Here is a 20,638-nt window from a genome sequence, read left to right on the forward strand (position 1 = left end):
GAGTCTTATCGGGGCAGGGTTTTGACAGGAGTCCTGTTACAAGTGAGTATAAAGATGAATGGAGTGTATTGTTGTCTTTTCTTTGAGTCTGCATAGTTGTAAGAGCTAAGTCTGCTAATGTTGGTATTGTTCTATGTTAAATAAGTTTGGTTGTGGTTGCTTATACTTTGTATGGGACAACCTGCCTCATCTGTACTATTTGTTTTGGATGTAAGAATCCAATCCTGTGTACTTTCCTTAGCAGTTGCTTTATCTTTTCTGATAGCATGATTGATTAGTTGAATGATTCCTTATAGATTTGTATAAACTGGGCTGTTGTGATCATTCAGTTCAGTGTTAATATCTCCTAGCATGATGGCGATAAATGTTACTGTGGTAGTTTTCCAAGATATTGTCCCTCAAGAATAATAATTTTAATTTCTTCGTAGTTTGGCAGTGTAAAAATAATTGTGTGTAGATCCGTGTTTTGGTTGACATGTAGAGCTGCAGGTAAGATTTCAGTTTTATTAAAAAGAGGTAGATTAATATTATTTTGTTACCTTTAATTGGTTTGAATAAAGAAGTACACCGCCACCTACTCTTTCATTTTTATCATTTAAGTGGAGCATATCATAAACTGGTGGTAGGATTTTCTCCATCGGTAATAGTGATTTTAGCCAGATTTCTTTGACAGGTACAGTGTCAGGTTTGAGTTTCTACTGGGCTGTCCAGCTGCATAACTCCTACAGTTTTCTTTTTTTTTAAATCCCAGAAGCCTAATGAATAAGAATTTGCCCTACTTAATCAGGAGGTGTGGGGTTGAGTCCCCCTCTGGAGTGGTATAATTTTAGAGAGGCAGTTAAGTCAGAGCTATAGTCCTCTTGATCAAGGGTTGCTTTTTGTGTTAAAGGTATTTTAAAACCGGGGTGATGAAGACAGTCTCATTTAAACCTGGCCATCTACTGCCTTCTAAAACCAGCTGCCAGTATAATTCACGATATTCTAACATGGTCTCCCATGGTCCACCCCTTTTATCAATAGAAACCTCATCAATCACAAAAAATGTAAAAGATTGCAGATACACAAACCTGAACATGTTTACATAAGGCATTCTTGTTATTACCTTTCTTAACATCATAGAGGTGCTCGTATATCCTTCTCTTTAAGCACCTCTCCGTTTTACCCACATAAAATGCATCACATGTTTTGCACAAAACAATATACACAAGCCCCTTACTGTTACAATTGTTGTAGGATTTAGACTTAATAGTTCTACACCTGCTGTATATAAAAATTTCTGAGGTATTAGATATGTAAGGACACTGCTGACATGCTCCACACTTGTAGGTCCCAGTTTTTTTGGCCACAGGTTCCCTGTATTTCTTCTCCAACAGGTCCTTAACATTTCTACCCTTCTTGTAAACAAATTTCAGGGGTATATCAAACCTTAAATTCAAATCTGATAATTTAACAAAATTGTCCCACTCACTCTGAACCACATTCCTAATAGTACTAGAGTCACCATTATAATCTGACACAGAAATGTTCTCATAAACACCAGTCGTATTTTTATTAGGAACTTGCCCCTTTTTCAACATCTCAGAATCCATGGATTTTAGAATGGATAAAAACCTATCAATTCTATGTAAGATTACCTCATTCTTAATGTCACTAATCAATAGCCCTGGGTAACTTCTGTCTAAAAACATTTGCTTCAACAAATTACATTCATCCATGAAGTCACTGTCTAATGATGTCATTTTGCTACCCCTGACATACTGCCCATTTAATATCCCTCTCTTCTGATGGAATGGATGGGCACTATTAAAATGAAGAAAGGAATTACAATATGTTTCTAACCTATGCACTTTGGAATCAAAACCTTCTTGCCCTTTCCGAATGTTAACATCTAGGTAATCAATACTTTGGTACCCCATCTTGAAGGTAAAGCTCAGAAATTCTGTGCTTTTAGAAATAGAATCAAAAAACTCGCGGAATTTCTCCTCACCATCAGTCAAGAATATACAAATATCATCAAAAACCGCTTGTAGAGGGCCCAACTATTTTTAAATTTTGATCCAAAAATACATTTTTCTTCCCACCAGGCCATGACCAAATTAGCATATGTAGGGGCACACATAGCCCCCATAGCCACACCTTTTATCTGTTTAAAAAATTCACCCTCGAAATAAAGATAATTATTGTTCAATACTATCTCCATTAAGGTCATCATAACATATATTTCTTTGTCGGTGAATTTACTTTCTTTCCTTATCTTTTCTTCAAAAAATTCCATACCAGCCTTATATGGGATTGAAGTAACAAGGGCGACTACATCAATGGTGATAAAAATAATATTGCTGTTGTCTGTTACTTGGATGTCCCTTACACTGGTCAAAAAGTCCCATGGGTCCTTTAAAACATTACTAGCACTCATGGATAATACTTTTAATTTGAAATCTAAATATTTTGCTATAGGTGCAGTGATCGATTAGCCAGCAGCAACAATTGGCCTTAAAGGGGGTTTCTCAATGTCCTTGTGGACATTTGGGATCCCAAAAATGGATGGTACCCTAGGCTCTTTGTTAAACAAAAATTTAAAGGTCTCGAGGTCCAAACAACCCTCGAGTACCAAATCATTCAACATAACATTTTTTTATATGCTATGTGCACTTTATTAACAGATACCTTAGTATATTTACTGTCATCTAACAATAAATCCATCATCTTCCCTTCGTACATAACAGTATCCATAAGGACCGTACCACCCCCTTTATCCAGTTTCATCACCCTGATGTATTTATTCATTTTAAGGGAATCCAAAAGTACTTTCTCATCACCATTCAGGTTGGGTCTAACCTTACTGGTGTTTGTTCTTTCCCTTAATTCTTTGTCCAAAACATGTTCAAAGTTTTTAACTGTGGGTGCAGTGGGGGGTTCCATACACTTTTCTTTTTCATTGTGTCACTTATTGTGTTCTGCCCCTCTAATAAAAGCTCTAAGTTCTTTTTGCATAAAAACATCCTTACATCAATTAAAACTTTGCTGATATCACATTTCCTATTTGGAACAAACTTAAAACCTTTAGAAAAAAGTTCAAAATACACTATTGTAATATCTAAACTACTATAATTAAAAATGGTGTGACTATTGTAGGTTAGTTGTGATCCTTTCCTCACAATAGTCGAACCTCCCAAGGTGTCTTCTATCTGCCCTTTTGATTGTTCCATCCCCTCTAGTTGCCTTAATGGTAATTGGTGGAACCCTTGTTCTTTAACCTCTCGGACCTCCAGAGGGGAGGATATTCTAAAGGGTCATTATTTACCGGGACCATTCCTTCAAAATCAACCTGTTCCCTATATTCAGGGAGTCTCTGGCCCTGATCCACATCTCTACCATAATGTTTAGTATTTACAAAATTTATAGGGCCTTTAGGTTTAGGGTATTAAATATTATGTTCATATTCAAAAAGGCCCCTATTAATTTTCTGCTTTTTCTTGTCGACAATATATTTCACTTTATCATCAATTTCTGCCCTTAAATTAAAACATCTTTTTTTCTCATCCTCCACAGTAAACAATAAATCATTCATTAACATAGAACTGATGTTGTTAATTCTTACATTTAATGTTTCTAGGAATTTCTCATTCTGCTTAATAATGGCCCTAAGAATATCCAGGCCACTTGCATCAAAGATTCTAATCAGGTCCAAATGGAAATCTGAACCCTCCTCAACATTATTAGGCTATCTGTACACCCTTAAACCTTTCGGTACTATTTTCAATTTGATACACTCCCTAAGATATGCGCTGTCAGTACTTAATTTTTTAAATGTAAAAAGTAAATCATGCAATTTTAATAAATTATTGTTGTATCATTTTCGTCATTCGCTACTACAACAGCATCAAAAGTCACATTCCTGTTTAACCAGGTATCTAAATTAACCTGGTACCTGTCCGTGCCGTTGGAAGAATTTAAATAGTCATCTTGAGGTAATTTATTGTGCCCAACATCGTTGTTGGTAGTTCCACTTCATTTGTTCATTGTTCCTTCAATTCGAAACACCTCCGGGGTTTTTTGTCCATCAAAACCAGACATAAAATGTCCATTAGTCTCTCGGACAACACCGCTAACACCAGGGACTGCATCTCCCTGACTGCTCAAAACTGCTTCTTGGTTCCCAGGAAGTGATGTCACAGAATTCCGTTTAATTAAACAGTGACACAATGGCGTCATTAAGTCCACAAGTTGTGTGACCTTACTCAGCAAGTCACAAATAGCACTGTCACTTTTGCTACCACCCTGGGCAACTTCCGTGCAAACAATAAGCCTGTCCATCCTCTATAATAGCCAAAAGCAAGTTCAGGAGGAAAGCGCTCGGCTCAGATAAAACAATAAACCGAAAGGAGCACTCGACAGCCATTTCCACAGTATAAAATATAGGTGTTTAATCCAAAACCACAGTAAAATCCAGCTGGGGATTAGGTCACAATAAAATATTAATGCTGGCACACAACCAGTACGCTTTTGTTTACACACTTCATCAGATACAGCTATTTTGTTCAATTAATTCATTAAATACTCAATTCAAACTAGCTGGACCAATAAAATGTTAAAAACAATTAAATACAATTAATTAAAAATTTGAGGATGAGAAACCCTGGTTTTAAAATTGAGAGCTGCTAAGTTATAGTACTCACATTTTACTTATATTTTATTGTAACATTTTTGTATCTTTTGCTTTTAAGTATTTAAGTATTTATTGTAATGGTTCATACTTAGATAGGTTTTATTATATGAATTTTATTTATGGTGACACCTACAAAAGTTTCATTGAGCATTTTAAGCATAATTTATGGTATTTACTTATTTATGTAATAAACGTTTAAATTCTCATCCTCAAATATTTAATTAATTCTATTTAATTGTTTTTAACATTTTATTGGTCCAGCTAGTTTGAATTGAGTATTTAATGAATTAATTGAACAAAATGGCTGTATGTGATGAAGTGTGTAAACGAAAACGTACTGGTTGTGTGTCAGCGTTAATATTTTATTGTGACCAAATCCCCAGCTGGATTTTACTGTGGTTTTGGATTAAACACCTATATTTTATACTGTGGAAATGGTTGTAAAGTCATTTAACAACCTAACCTAGCCAGCAGATGGACAAAACTGAATACAACATGGGGTTTGAATACTGTTTGTAGTGCATGGAGTACCCTGATTATGCTCCAAAATCAGAAAAAAAGATATAAAGGATTATGATCGGATTGCCAGTCATAACTCACTTATGTGTTTGAGGCATGGATGCCAAGAAATGCACCTCAAGAGCAAAGGTCAAGAGGTGAATCATGACATCCGTGTCAAGAGCACATAACACAGGGTTATGATTGGTGAGACAATCATAATTCATTGTAGTGCATGGAGTATTATCTGTTCCACGTACTGTTAGTAACAATGAAAAAAATCTCTAAGTGTTTGATCTGCTTTGAAAGCCATAAAGCACTTTGTTGACACTGTCAGAAAGGCAGTGTAAGTACTCTGTTATGTTTGCACTCACTCTATATGCCTCTGTTCTGTATCAATGTTCGTAGAATGCCCAGATTATTGCTTTGTATTTTTTTGTCCATTATTCATAAAATCTTTGTTTTTTTTGAACAAACCACTAAGGACTGAAGTCCCTAAATAATGACATACATTTCAGTTTGTATCCTTAAGATTATGTAGGTGAACACAACCTATTATTAAAAAAAGTTCTAAGTTTTTTTACAGGACGTTAGGGACACGTTAAGGGTATGGACAGCAAACAGAAACAGATGTCTTTTTCTGTCAGTGCAGGCAAATTTTACTGCCAAGCACTAGACCTGATCTTAACTTAAGTGGGGGGTGCTTAACAATTGCTAAGATCGGGTTTTGCACCACTCAGGTGTTTCATTGGTTTATTCTCTTTTTTTAATATCAGAATATAATTACCATGCTGCATGCATTGCAGTCATGTTACATGCTTATGTAGTGCAAGACCTGACAGTAATAGCACTTTCAAAGGTGTGTAACAAAATGTTACACACTCCCTCAGTGTGGTTACAGTTGGATCTAATAAGGGAAGGACCCTTCCTTCACTTTCAAGGGTCCATGAATGTCTTTCCTCATATATCCACTTAAGTATCTTCTTTAAATTAGGGCAGTATTTAAAAACTGTCACAGACTTTTTTCCTTACTTGCTGTCTACATGACAGCATACGTTAAGTGCTTTACTGGCTTCCAAAGCCAGTAAAACACTTTGGCCTTTTTTCTTGTAACTGGTGGTACATGGAGTAGATAAAACTCCATGCACTACGATCAGTTATGGTCAGGTCTCATGATCATAGCTGGCATAATTATGTTTTCTTGACATGGATGCTAAGATTCACCTCTCAAGCTTCTCTCTTGAAGTTAATTTCTTGGCATCCATGCCTGGAACACATAATGGTCCTTGATTATAACCCTCTATGTTGTATGTGTGGTTAAGTGTTGCACTGTTTCCACAGACATACCACCTACAACAGATTTAGAAATATACAGACTGTCATTTCACTTTGATAAGTTGTAAAATGCAAGAAAAAAAATTCTTATCGGAGGTAAAGAACTAACCTATGAAACACTGCACATGGCAAGATAATACAGTAATCTGCCCAGCTGTTTTGAAAAAAAAAATATGAAGGATATGGGAAAAATAATCAACCCAGGTATATTTTAATTTCAAGAAAGATTGCATATCCAAACTAATCTATTTGGAGTCACTGTTTTAAAATATTTTAATGTATACAAGCATTCATAAATTGTATGATATGGGTTTTCCAAGATTCTGATAAAAAGTTTAGCTGGCTGACATTCTGCGTTTTACTTATTTTTTTACTCAGGTAAATGAACTAATCCAATACAAGTGGAATTGTTTGAGTCATAGACTGGGCCTTGAGAAAATATGAAGCAAAAAGTATGGATGCATGCAGTGTGTGTATATGTGCCATCCTGCCTAGGATTAGCTTATCTGCATTGCAGCTGTTGAGCAGACAGACTTCAATTCCCATGCACCCCTGAAATGGATAGAGAGTTTATTTGGGGAATTCATGCATGAATGAATGACAAAAAGTACAATTTCTTATACAGGTGATTGTTTGTATTAGGACACCCAGGATGCACAGTTGCAAGTACTGCCCCAGTGTGACGTGGGCCAACTTTATACTGTCACACCTGTTTTTCATTTGCTGCTTTTATGCAAATGAGTTGTAAAAAACAGGAAGAGTAATATCCTTCAGGGGCTTACGCCCCCTGCTCCCTCCAAAAGGACTGCAAAGCAATTAAAACTGTGCATAGCAGGGGTTGCAGGGAGCAGTAGCCTCTTTGCTGAATGTGGCTGTCTTTCACTAATATTAAGTTTGCAAAGCCTGACATTAGAGTTTCAGTTTTTTATACTTTAAGCTTTTTAATGTTGAAAAAAAAGTACAGAATTAGAATAACAATTAAGAAATGTGCATAACACTTAACTGACTACGCCTTCAGGATGTCAAACAAGTCAGCTCTGCCCACACCTGAGTGAAGTATGATGGTGTGTTCTAATAAAAACAATCGTAGTTATGCAAATGTGTAAGTAATGTGACGATGCTTGGTAGTTTTACTCATGACAGCATTTCCTGCATACATAAATGTTCCTTTATTCTTAAATGGAAAGCTATTTTTTATCCAGCAGCAGAACAACTACAGTTAAGTTTCTGTTTTGCAAGATTCCTGAAGTGTAACTTATAAAGCATCCCACTCATGTTTGTTGTAGCTGAGCATCTGCATTTCTGAATATAAAAACATGGCACAAGAATTACAGTAATGTGAAGTAGGCTTGTTGGATTAATGGATGTCCTAAGGCATGAATTGTGGATTCAAGTCCCATCTGAGGTGGTATCACATGTGTCACAGTTAACACTGTAGTCCACAGTCTGACCTCCATTTGATCGATGTATGTGTCTGAGCAACTCCCTTCATAAGGCAATACTTTTGGGAAATTTGGCTAGGCTCCTCAGTGGTCTGCTGAATAGCATGCTTAGTAATTAAGAAATGTGGCAGTGTGTCTGACAAATGTTCTCCTACACTGCAGTTTATAGATGTAGGCACTATCAATACATGCACACCAAATTATTCACATCCAATTTACTAAATGTTTTTTTTTTCTTTAGACAGAGATTCTGACCATCTTATATTTGTTGATGAGAAATCCAAAGTGGAAATATGCAGCATTACTTATACTGTAGATCTACAAAGCACAGTCTTTGTGCTTCATATTCTGTAGCATTATACTAGTGTGCATTTATTGTATCTTTAAGTGTTTCATCTTAGTATAATATAAAAAGTATTTGGGGTACTTGCGTATTATCGCAACCACATTCTAAACAACTCCCTCCAGCAGCATTGCAAGCTATCATTTTAAACGACATACTACTTCTTCATCCTCGATTTTTTTCTGGGGGTGGAGGGGTTGGTGGTTTTAAGTAAAGTACATATGTCTATTTTTATCGATTTTTATTAATACTAAATGTTTCAGTTGTCTGACATGTCAATTTTCCGTATTTTCACAGCATGTGCTGATGTTATCTGCATAATTTTTATTGTTCCTAATAAAGTGTTTTGTTTTCTGGCAGTCGTTGAGGATTAAGTCCTTGTTTTTTTTAGGTTGTTCCTAATAAAATGTTTTTTTTTTTTTTTGGGCAGTCGTTGAGGATTGAAGTGCCTAAGCAATCTTTGAATGTAGACTTCCTATCATTCAAGAAAATGCATGCCAACACAAACCATGTTATTGTAACAGCTTTCCAAGTTTGTACTAGCAATGCCTAAAGATCTGTCCCTGTTTTTTTTCCTTTTATCTGTGCCCCACTATTATGCTTTGTTTTTGGGCAGATATGTTGAACTTGGAGGTTTGGACATATGTGTAACAGTGTTAGAAAGATACTGTTGTTCATCAGAAACAGAACATATTCTCGATGTAGCTCATCGAACTTCTACCTCCTGATGGCATTACCATTCGGGGGTCTACCAGCATCTTTCTTTCTTGTTTTAACGCATATTTTTTTTATGCTGTTATAAACAACCATGAAGAACACAAGGGGTTACAGCAATTAAAACATTGCCATGATCAAATGGAGTTACATAAGAAGTGAGACAAAAAGTAACCTGAAAGCACAGTTTAATATCAGCAGGAGTTTCAGTCGGAAAAATAAAGATTATACAGTGCAACTTGCATGCTGACTTGTATAACATTGAAAAACATCTTCATGTGTTCAATATCCACATACTTTGTGTCTGAAACATTACACTCTAAAAAGGTAGAATTTCTTTTCCAAAGAAAGCGATAGCTTGAAGGGCTGCCACAATACATCGACTGTAAGTCGTTTAGAATGTGGTTGCGATAATATGTAAGTACCATATTTTGTTTCAGGTTGGTATAATACAAAAAAGTGTTTGTGCCTCAACTGAGAGTGGAAAATGTGTACGGTAAGGCCCATTCTCATTCTTGTACTTAAAACGTCAAGATGGGTTTGTTTCTCTGCTTTTCTCCCAGCAACGTCTTTGTAAGACACACACTTTTCTGGTTAAAAAAGGACAAGTAATTCTGCAGTAGTCCAGTATTCACATTTTTATGGTTCTTTTTTGAATGCCAGAAGCTGGTGGAAAATGTATGTAACTGAATCTTGTATCTTTTCTTCTGAACCTTGTCTGGCCAGAATTTATTCTAGTACTTAATCAAAAGTTCAGTTGAAAGAGGGCACTACAAAGCATGTAGGATGTTGCATCATATAATCTGACAAAATATAAAAGGAAATGTTCCTGTTGTAGCAACCAGATTAAATATTTGTCTGTGACACAAAATGTTTTGCAGAGCAAATGAGTTCAAGTTTTACAAATGATGTACTATATGGCACTGAACAGAAGGCATATATTATGAAACATTACAGATGATGGATGAATGCATGCAGAAGGACATGAGGCATACCATAGCTCTCAGCTGTCCAGATTTTTGCTTCATATTTTTGGTCTGTTGCTCATAACATTTGTGGTTTTCTGGCAAATCAGTTTAGCTTGAAATCACTAAATAATGCCATATATTTGAATTTCAGGCTTTATTTCTTTCAGAAAATGCAAATCATGTTATTCTAGTAACTTTCTAAATTTATAAGAGCAATATTTAAAAATTGCCCTATTTTTGTCCTTTGTCCTATTATTGCAGGGTTTGTCCAGATATCTTGCACTAAGAGGTTGAAAGGTATGAGGCATATACATGAGTGTGTCAGTACCATGTAAATCATAAATATATGGATTATACTTGAAAACAACTGTTGCCACACAGTCCTCAGAAGCCAAGATAAAGTCGAATTACATTATTTAGTGGCTAAAGGGGCTCCAGAACTATTAAACTGTTTCCTTATACAGACTAAATTTCTTAGTGTTTTTATTTCCTTCTTAGAATTGTACATAATGTATAATAAAGCTTTTAATGTGTTTTAGTTATTACAGAAAAGATCCCTTTTATTTCTGGGAATTCACACTTCTGTAAATGCTGTTTTTAGTTATGAGTCACCACCCAAGCTGTGCGTTTTGCCTACATATTCTGAAGCTGTATAGTATGTGCAAGTAAAGATGATGCCGTGACTTAGTATCATCTATGCATGCTTACTTTCTTACTGTGTTTTCCCTGAAGCAGCCCGACTGGAAGCATTATTTTTCATCATTAGTTGTGTCCTGATTCTGTCTGTGTTCTGTGCATTTTTGGTTCTACAGGTGAGGAAAAACAGTATTGAAGTAAATGAGCAGACTGGGGCAATTAGAATGTGACTTAATTTAAATGCAGGAATAAACATCACTTCATACCTGTGACCAGGAAAAGTGTTCTTTTAAAAATAAATGTTCATAAAATGTCTTTAAATGAAGAGAAACTGCAAATGTCTCTTTAATGAGATACTCTGTATCTTTATTGTTAGAATACTGATCTCTCTTGTTTTGCAGGTCCTACAGAGGTTAATTAAATCCAGAGGGAAATCCCAGGCAAAGTATCTGAATGTACAGATGGTAGCAGCTGATAAAATAGCACAATGTCCTCCAGTGAGTAAATGAAAAAAAATTTAAATCCACAAACATATTATTATGTGTAGCATTTTTTCCTCATTGATCTTCATTTATTCTTGAGTCAGATTTGAAATTAACTCTACTTTAGGTCACCTTTATTTTACTTGTTTGCTTTTTAAGAGTTTCATTTTTATAGTTCTTGTATATGTGGTTCTATTATTGCAAATTAATATATACTGAATCTAGCCACTCAGTGTAAAGGTTATTGCTTGGAATTTCCCATTTTTGTAGATTTCAATTTTAAAGACACCTTTTTATTAAACTGTACCATGCCAGCAGACCCTTTGACTCTATTGTAACCTGACATCACTTCTCAATCGATTAAGTTGGTCTTTTACAGCTTTGTTTCATTAGGACTTTGTTCTGACTTCCAAAAGCACTGGAACTGCAAAGCTAAATGAACACCATCTTGCTCCTTAGAAGTAGGAGTATATGGAGGTTCATAAGTGCTTTTAGACGTATTTCAATAATACAGCAGGTAACAGGTGTTTTATTCAAGACTGTGAGAAGCATGTACAACCCTGAATTGTGAGAAATGAGCTTTTCATCAAAACAGAAAGAAAAAAACATTTATTTCAGTTGTGTGTGAATATTTCAGTTGCACTTTTTTGAATCTAAAATGAGAACCTCCGTGAAAACAAAAATAAACCAATAAAAACTAAAAATAGTTCATGGTGTTTGAGCAGCAAATAGCAAATAAATCACTTCAGCAGTACATATGCAACAGAAATTGTCTTCTGAATAAACTCACTGTAATCCAAGACTGAATCTTAAATCAAGTCCAGTGTAGTAGCCACAAAAAGACACCAGCTGTTGTTACATTCCCATGCAAACAGAATATGTTTAAAATCAACCAGCGATGAAAGAAAATTCACCAACAAATGATCCAAAGTCCATTAAAACAGAACTTTATTATTAACACCACCAAAAAATAAAATAAAGTAAAGCATGAGAGCAGGTTTAGCACTTTTGTCCTAACAAAACATTTGGACTTCTTCATAACCTGCTATCTTTTAGCTCTCATCCATTTTTATACCCTATGGTTAATAAGACTTAATTAAATAATCATTTCATGTCTGCTGTTTCTTAAAGTTACGTTAATCAGTGTGCATAAACTGCATAAATAAATTAAAACAAAACTAAAAATACAGCAATATATATATGTATATATATATATATATATATATATATATATATATATATATATATGCATATAAGTGACCAAATAATATTTTACAAAGCACTTCTTCATCACTGCATAATAAAAACTCTTAAAAACACTTTAAAACAATGTACTACAGCAAAACTTATAAATAGGTAAGTAAAACTCCTGGTGTTACCAGGTGGTTTCCCATCCAAGAACTAACCAGGCCCAACCCTGCTTAGCTTCCAAAGTCAGCTGTTTCAGAATGGTGTGGTTACAAGTACACTGTTTGCCCAATTTCTAGTAATAATGTTCCTTATATCTTTTGAATAACACCCATAAGGGGCGATCATGGCATTTAAATATGCATCGTTTTTTGACAGAAGTTTTCTTACAGAGTTTTTGAATGGTTCTTGTGTTCCTAGCAGGGGTTTGTATCTAGTACCCCATCACTCCTTAACTTCCACAATCACTTTGTTTAATTAATCTATAAGGGATCTCCTTTCTGTAAAAATGTTCAACTTTGCTTTGCTTTCCAATTTTGCTAAATTAACTTCATTAATAGAAACTCTTTCATACATATGTGTGTCACTCAAAATTGCATTCATACTGCTTATACAATCCATTTTGTCCACTAAAACAGTGCCACCACCTTTGTCAGGTTTCATGATTCTTAGGTTTCTGTTATTTCTAAGTAGCTTCATTCAATCATTTTCCTCTCTAGTTAGATTCTGGTGTTTCTTTTTTTGATTTTGTAACACTTGATACATGTCATTGTTCCATACCTTTTCAAAAGTGGCCACTATGGGGAAGGAGTGGGATTAAATAACTTTTTCTTTTTAATATATCTGCATTATTCTCAGTTTGAATTTCATTTCCATTACCAATTTCTTTAAACAAAAGCTTTAGATTTAATTTTCTTGTAAAAACATTTAATTCTGTTAAGACATCATCTGGGTCACTTCTGTTCCCAGGGACACATTTCAAGCTTTTTTAAAATAAGTTAAAATAATTTGCTGCTATGTTTAGGCTGGTGTAATTAAATATTTTATATCCCTCATATATATACCCTACCCCATTCTCTCATGTCTTAATTTTTTAACTCCCACTGTTCATCTTTTCCATTGTTGCACATTCCCCAGGATTCACGAAGCCTCCGTGTAAGAGTTATAACTCTTACACGGAGGCTGCAGTTAAACTGAGTGATGTCAGCATGCTCTGCATATTCATGAGAGCATGCTGAATCACACCCAAGTCGAACACGGCCGTGTAAGACAGTAGGGGGCGTGTCCGTAGGCTGATCCCTGCAAGCGGACACGCCCCCAGAAGTGTAAAAGTGTCCAAAGTACACACCCATAACAGAGTCCACGCAAATGTGAATAAACACAACACAACACATGCCCCTACAGACTATTAAACATAAAAGAAATATAAATGTACATGTCATTTTTTTTAAACTGTAAAGATGTTTAACCGTGAGTCTTTCGTTTGCGGTGTGCCCGTAAGCGCAGCTACAGTTAGCAGTCAGTGGGAAAGCATATAAGAACTACATATGCAAAATAAGCCAGGAAGCAATAGCAAAGCGGTAGAGATGCTGGCTGCAAAGCAGGCATTCATGGTTCGAGCCCCCACAACACAATTTTTTTTTTCCAAAATAAGCAGGAAACAAGTCCCTGACACATATATGTACACATAAAACCAGAATATATGTAAAATGCAATGTAATAGCCTATTTATATTGAATAAATGTGAGCCAAGAAATGAATATAAACTGCCAGATATGCCCATAGCTGAGCTACAGTTCAACAGAGTGAGATTATGTGGCCGTAGATAAGCATAGGTTTAACTGGTGCAAAATGAGTGCCTGTAGCCGAGCAGTGGTCTACTACGCTAAATATATGTGCCCCTAATTGCGCTAAGCGGCATATGCGTGCCAATAGCCAAATCAGTGTTAAACTGGCGTACCCCGTTTGCGCGGAGGTGCGCGCACAGCATAAGCGAGCTAACCGGCGGGCAACAGCGTTGAGCAAGCCGTATCCAAAATGCCTTTACACAGACACACCCCTCAACATGTCTAGACAGTCCTGAAAAATAAAAAGCAGTGGCCAGGTTCGAACCCAGGATACTATACACCAAAGTCAAGGTACAGAACCACTAAGCCATGACAGCAGGTCATAGAAATGCAATATCAGCTCATATATAGGAATGAATACAAACAACAGCATGACAATGCAGGTTTACTGAAGTTGATACAATTCCAAACTGGCCAATCACAGATATGTGCGGGAAAAACGGACTATATAAGCCCCATAGGCGGGAATACACAGCATAAGCGATTGTAGAACAGACCTGCAGTTAGAATGTCAGGTGTAGGTGAGGGTAGTCGCTTCCGGCGCAGAGGTGGGGTGTTGAGGAGTCCAGGTACATGGCCTGGCTCCTAGTCCATAACCATGAGGCCCAACTCATGCAGGGCCAGGTCCTTTGGGAGCGTACAAGGCTGAGGCGTGGGACCAGTTGGCTCATGAACTCACCAGTGCCACAGGAATTCCTAGGACAGGTGAGCAGGTCCGTCACCACCATGCGGACCTGAAGAGGCGTAAGCAGGTCCAACTGAACCGTTGGATCCAGGAGGCCCGGCAATCACCCAACGCCCACCACTGAGTAAGTATAAATTAATTATGTCTGTAGAAAGTTAAACTACCTGAAATCATGGAGATGTGTATTCCAATATTACTTCATTTATATTACAGCTGCAGGTGTCCGTTCTGCGAACCGCAGAGCCTATGCTGATAGGCTGGTGCGGTTGCGCCACCAGGCAGGTCAGTAATCCACAACTAGTAACTGTAAATATGTATAAATGTATGACAGTTAGCATAAGAGTGCAGTGTAGCCAGGAAGGAATTAAATCTGCAACTCACAGAGTGTGAATGTTTATGCAAGTATTGCCTGATTACAACAGTTCCCAGCCTGTAAGATGAAACTAATCATGAGACTGTCCAACACATATTTGTAAATAAAACTGCACTGCCTGTAAGAAATTAGTACACAAACAGCAGCAGCAGGTAGAGTATAGCTGCAGAAGAGGATGAATCCACCTGTGTGAGATGAATACATGTGGAAACCCTGAAACATGACAGAAGTGAGAGTGCTGGAAATAACTGCAATAATTCTGTTAAAACATGTCAATAAAGCCTAGAAGTACCAGTTTGAATAGTAAAATGAAAGCAAGTGAGAGAGTGTGAGAAAGTGTCAGGAATACAGCACTACAGTAGTAATAACCCCTGAATAAAGTATACTGCAGTCAGGACATAATTAAATGCATGTGAGACCCAAAACCAAACAGAAACATCTGTTCAAAGTGTTGCTGCATGTGGAATGTGTACACCAAAATCTGGATATGCTGCTCCCAGTCTGAAATATGCAGATAGGATGACTGTCTGATATTCCAAACATCCACACCTGTCCACAGTTATAGAAATAACAGTCAACAGGAGATGTATCAGCACAAATTTCGATATGACTTGTGTATGAACAGCAATAAAATGTAGACTTATGTTGCAGTAACAGTCCCATCTGCAAGGTTAGGTAGTTAACATATAGGACACTGTAGTCAGAACAGTAGTGTGTATATAACTGTAGCTATTAGAAATGTACAGCATATGTGGGTGTATCTGAAGGTGTTAATAATATGTCTGATTTACCCCACCCTCTAACCATCTATAACCCATTCCACGGAAAATGGTATGTGCAATCACAATTACCACACCTGGACATCTGACCTGTTGGGACATATATATTTGCGTGTCTGTTGATGCATCCGCCTCGTTCATACATCCACACCTGATGGCCTGTTGCCATCAACCAATCCTACATGTTGTTGGACTGTGTATTACTGTTGAAATTATGCATGTGCTTTGCACGCTGTTCAATGATGTGAATAACTGGGTGTGTGGTTAATGGGAATACTAATGCATGCTGTTAAAACTAACTGTGAATGGTTTTATATGTCACTAACCCAAACTGTAATGACATAATGCAAAACATAGAACGACAGGGAAGGCGGGTTCGGCGGACCCACCTCTCCCACCTCAGCTGGCGAGTGCACCTGGCACTAGTGCGAGTCGGACCCTCCTCCGGTGGCCCTGTGCCACCTGCGGGTGGAAGCGCTGCAGGGGCGGGGCTCGCCCCTCTGCAAGTGTGGCGGAGGAGATCCACCACTCACCCTCCGTAGCGTCCGGACTGTAGTGCGTGGGGAGATTCGGGACTCTGTCCTCGAGCCCCTCGCCAGCTCGAGGCACGGGTGGCGCAACTAACGGGCTTGCCCGTTGGCCGCCTACACAGCCCCAGCACAGCCCGTCCTGGGCAGTGAAGGAACAGTGGCAACTGCCTATGGGTGGGGATATCAGTTCCACTGTTGCCATCTGTGGGCTCATGGGCTCTGGACATCCCAACCTCCGTCCCGTCATTTGTGTAACCCCCACACGTGTCATACACGCCCCTGTATGCGTCTTGTTTGTCTTGTCTGTTAACCTACCCAACCTACCTCCCCAGCTGTACCGACTACCTTCACCTGACATACCACTCTCACCTGAAAAAAAAAAAAAAAAAGGGCACTCTGTACCCACAAAAATTACGCCCCATACATAGCTGCCCATTCCGCACATGTCCACTGGACATGGAACCCATCAATTCAATTGGCTGTACAACAGGTATTATTGTTGTCCTGACACCTCTCTCAGGGGTGGAAGGTTTCAAATGTCACACCAAATTACATACATATGCACAGCTGTTGCTGCTGAAGAAATGGGCAGCTATGGGCCTTACCTACATCCCTCCTGCACATCCCAAGCTTGTTTCCCTACTGTCTTACCCTCTTTGTGACCCCTTTTCACCACTTTCCTGTCTCCCGTTTTCTTTTCTTTCAAAGAAAATAAGCGGGTGTCGCAAGAGTAAGCACGTTTAAGTGGTTGTAAGCGGTGTCTTTCGTGTCTTGTGGAGCTAACCGCCAGTCGCATCGTGAGCTCGCGCAAACCAGCGTAACCGGTTACAACTGCTTAAAAGTGCCTTAGTCACTTTGATTGACAGGTCCTGTACTCAGTTCAAAAGAAAATAAAATCCCACTGTGAGTCCGAACCCCGGACCTTGGCAACTATAGTCTGCATGACTTACCACTAAGCCATGACTCTTACATAGAAACACTGTGCTAAAGTAAATATATCATTTAACAGTAGGAATGAATGTAAAGGGAATATAGATGTGTAGTACACAAAGCATGACATTTAGAATCACAAACAAAACTGGTGGATTTCCATAATAGTAGTGTGTGAACAGAAACAGCCATGCTAGTTGGAAGCTAGTAGGTAATAATGTCACCATAGCACCTTGCAAGACACACACATACTCACAGCAGGAGAAGCACTGCCCATACCCACAACCCCTTACAGGAACACATCCGGACCAAGTAATAGAATATGTGGAGCAAAGGCCCAAAACCAGGGACACATTACAAATGAAGTTACAACAAATGCAGACAGTTCAGAAAGTAACAGGGTCTACACCTTGTGGGATGTTTGGAAGGGTATGCAGTCTGGAACTTGAATGTTTGTCACCATATCCTGACTTGAGGCCAGAATGACCCGCCAGATAAAGGTGTGCATGAGATAATGACCAAATTTTGAGGCAGACATGTGGACAGCCTGCAAATATCTGTACACATGGGTACAACACCACCATATTTGAATAGTTAAGACCCTAGACATAGCAACAGTGAATGTCTTACAGGGATGCCCCACAGACCACATGTGAAATGTACAAACAGTAGGCAGAAAGGTGTAACACATGCAATGGCAACTATGGGTTCCAGAAAGTATTCACCACTCGCATGGCAGAAAAGGTGTAGTAATACCTATGCTCATGCTAACCCACAGTCACACCTGCAGCATACCAGACATATTAATGGGTGCACACCACTGATATGTACCATTCCATGAGGCACATAACGGTGAACCTGAAAGCCTCTGGGGCCTGCTCAGCAGCATACCCACATATGCTAATAGATGTCAAGGCCCACACCATGGCCAGACCACACTGCATGCTGTAACACCCTAGCAGATATAGCAAGCATTCCAGGGTGTGAATGTACATGGGAAATAGGAAAGCTACAGCAGCACACAACAGTCAAGACACCTAGCAGGCACACCAGTACTGACAGTGAAGGGCAACTATCGAAGGCGTAGCAACAGAATGCAAGCAAAGGTGAAAGGAAAACACACACACACACACGCACACATCAATAGTAGTAGTTGTTAGTGTACATACACAGTCAGTACAGGAAACTGGAGAAATGAATGGAGGAATGTTAACCCACAACCCACAGAGTAAAATTAGAGATACCAACCTTTACACTCACATAATGTTGTCCACAGCATAACAGCATGGTCCCTGCCATTAACATCTGAAAGGGCTACGCCTATTCCACGCACCCTTTTATAGCACAGTTCTGCAATCACAGTGAGAACTGCAATCAGTACACAACAGGCTGCATGCAATTAGCAAATGCTGGCTAACAATTGGTGCAGAGGCCATCACATGGGCATATGCAGATACCTACAAAAGTATGCTGTAGTCCATGTCCACGCATGCAATAATTACATTGCACCTGGAGAGACAGAGAGACAGAGTGAGAGAGAGAGAGAGAGAGAGAGAGAGAGAGAAAGGACAACCACACCCAGAACTATACTGCGAATAAGCAGACAGACAGCAATCACAGCAACAGCTACCTGGAAGCTGCAACAGTGAACGGGCAGCAGGACAGTGAGACAGACATTGAGACACAGCTGTGACTAACACAGGTACTGTAAAGTAATACTATCAAGGTGTACATACTGTGAACCCTCCATATGTGTTATTGGGCTGTATCCATATGTATATGAAGATGTGTAATGGGCAGGGGATATACAGCACCTATCAGTGAAGGCTGTACATACAGTTGTATGTGTCAGCATCTATGTGCACATATATATGTCGTCTGATTGTAGGTTGTACTGCCATGTACTAATTACATTACAGAGCTATGTATGCTTAGCAGTATGTTAGTGTGTGTATACAGTAAGGTAGACATATATGCTGACATACCTGTCCAACATATGGCTATGTAGTCATGTCAACATATGTATGTGTAGATATCTTATATGTACATGTGTACATATGATATCCACATATGTATACATACATAGAGAGAGAGATATAGAACCACATAGACAGATGCTGATAGAATGTTGTAGCGACATAACTATGTAATGCACACATGCAGAGGTAGAAATATGTAGATACATATACATAGACAGACTGATCTGACCACCTACAGGTATGATTGTATATGCTGACCTGCAACACAGCCTGCCCCCCCCTGTCGCCCACACCCCTCTGTGCCCCCACATCTACAGCAGAATATGTACAGCAATATATATATCTGTGCAAATGCATACACACATATGTACATGTATATAGAAATAGACATATAGACATATCTTAGTACATAGATATATGTATAGAGAGAGAGAGAGATGTATACAGAGCTGGAGTGAGGCACATGTGTACAGATGTATTGCAACTGGTGCCTGGGGACAAAGGCGCGGAGTGAACACCAGTGTCACATCCGGTATCATACCACAGTCCAGACCACCTACACAGGTAACCACCATATAAATGAGTGTCCGCCCACCACTGCATGTGTCAGGGGTGGTCAGGGTCGAACATGTGTACAATAGTGGCCCCAATGAAAGTCACAGTGGCACACTATCCCTGGAACAGCTGCACATGGTATGTGTCCACACACATGGTCAGTCAGGCATGGACATGTAGGTCAGTGTACCCCCCACAGCACGTAATGTATGCCATGGTATGGACCTCACACGACAGCAACAGATATGTAGAAGGACACAGTGACATGTACAACACGGTGACAATGCACCCAAACACAGTACCATTGCACAGTGACTGTCACCACCATAGAGTACCGTATGCCCGCGTACAGGTTACCACCCCAGATGCACATATGGAGCTCACACCCATGACAGATGTCCAACAGGCAGTGTACCACCGCCACCATACCACGACCTACCTGTCTGCTGTGTGTCGTCTGTGCCATTGCAATTTAGTGCACATGTGTAGATGCGGGTTCAGACTCACAGACAGGACACACCCTGCAACAAACCACACAGTGTTACGATCGAGACTCCCCATGTGTACATGTCACACATACCCCTGCTGCATGTCACTGAGATAGGTAATATGCCATATGTGTCACCCTGTGTAACTGTGTGCCGGCAGCAGGTACCATCACACCACATGTGTCACAATTGTCAGG

At 38.7% G+C, this 20,638-nt stretch overlaps 1 protein-coding gene across 11 annotated transcripts in view; it reads left to right on the forward strand.

Annotated features, from left to right (window-relative positions):
* Window positions 1–20,638, forward strand: part of CACNB2 (calcium voltage-gated channel auxiliary subunit beta 2) — a 1,902,347-nt gene that overhangs the window by 1,767,397 nt on the left and 114,312 nt on the right. For all 11 annotated transcript variants that reach the window (XM_044064636.1, XM_044064629.1, XM_044064630.1 and 8 more), the window contains one exon: window positions 11,007–11,102. In XM_044064636.1, coding sequence (XP_043920571.1) covers window positions 11,007–11,102 — 96 coding nt within the window. The remainder of the gene's footprint in view (window positions 1–11,006; window positions 11,103–20,638) is intronic.

The sequence above is a fragment of the Protopterus annectens genome, chromosome 3.part0, assembly GCF_019279795.1.
Source record: "Protopterus annectens isolate FY-2018-M chromosome 3.part0, PAN1.0, whole genome shotgun sequence".
In the NCBI taxonomy this organism is placed as follows: domain Eukaryota; kingdom Metazoa; phylum Chordata; order Ceratodontiformes; family Protopteridae; genus Protopterus; species Protopterus annectens.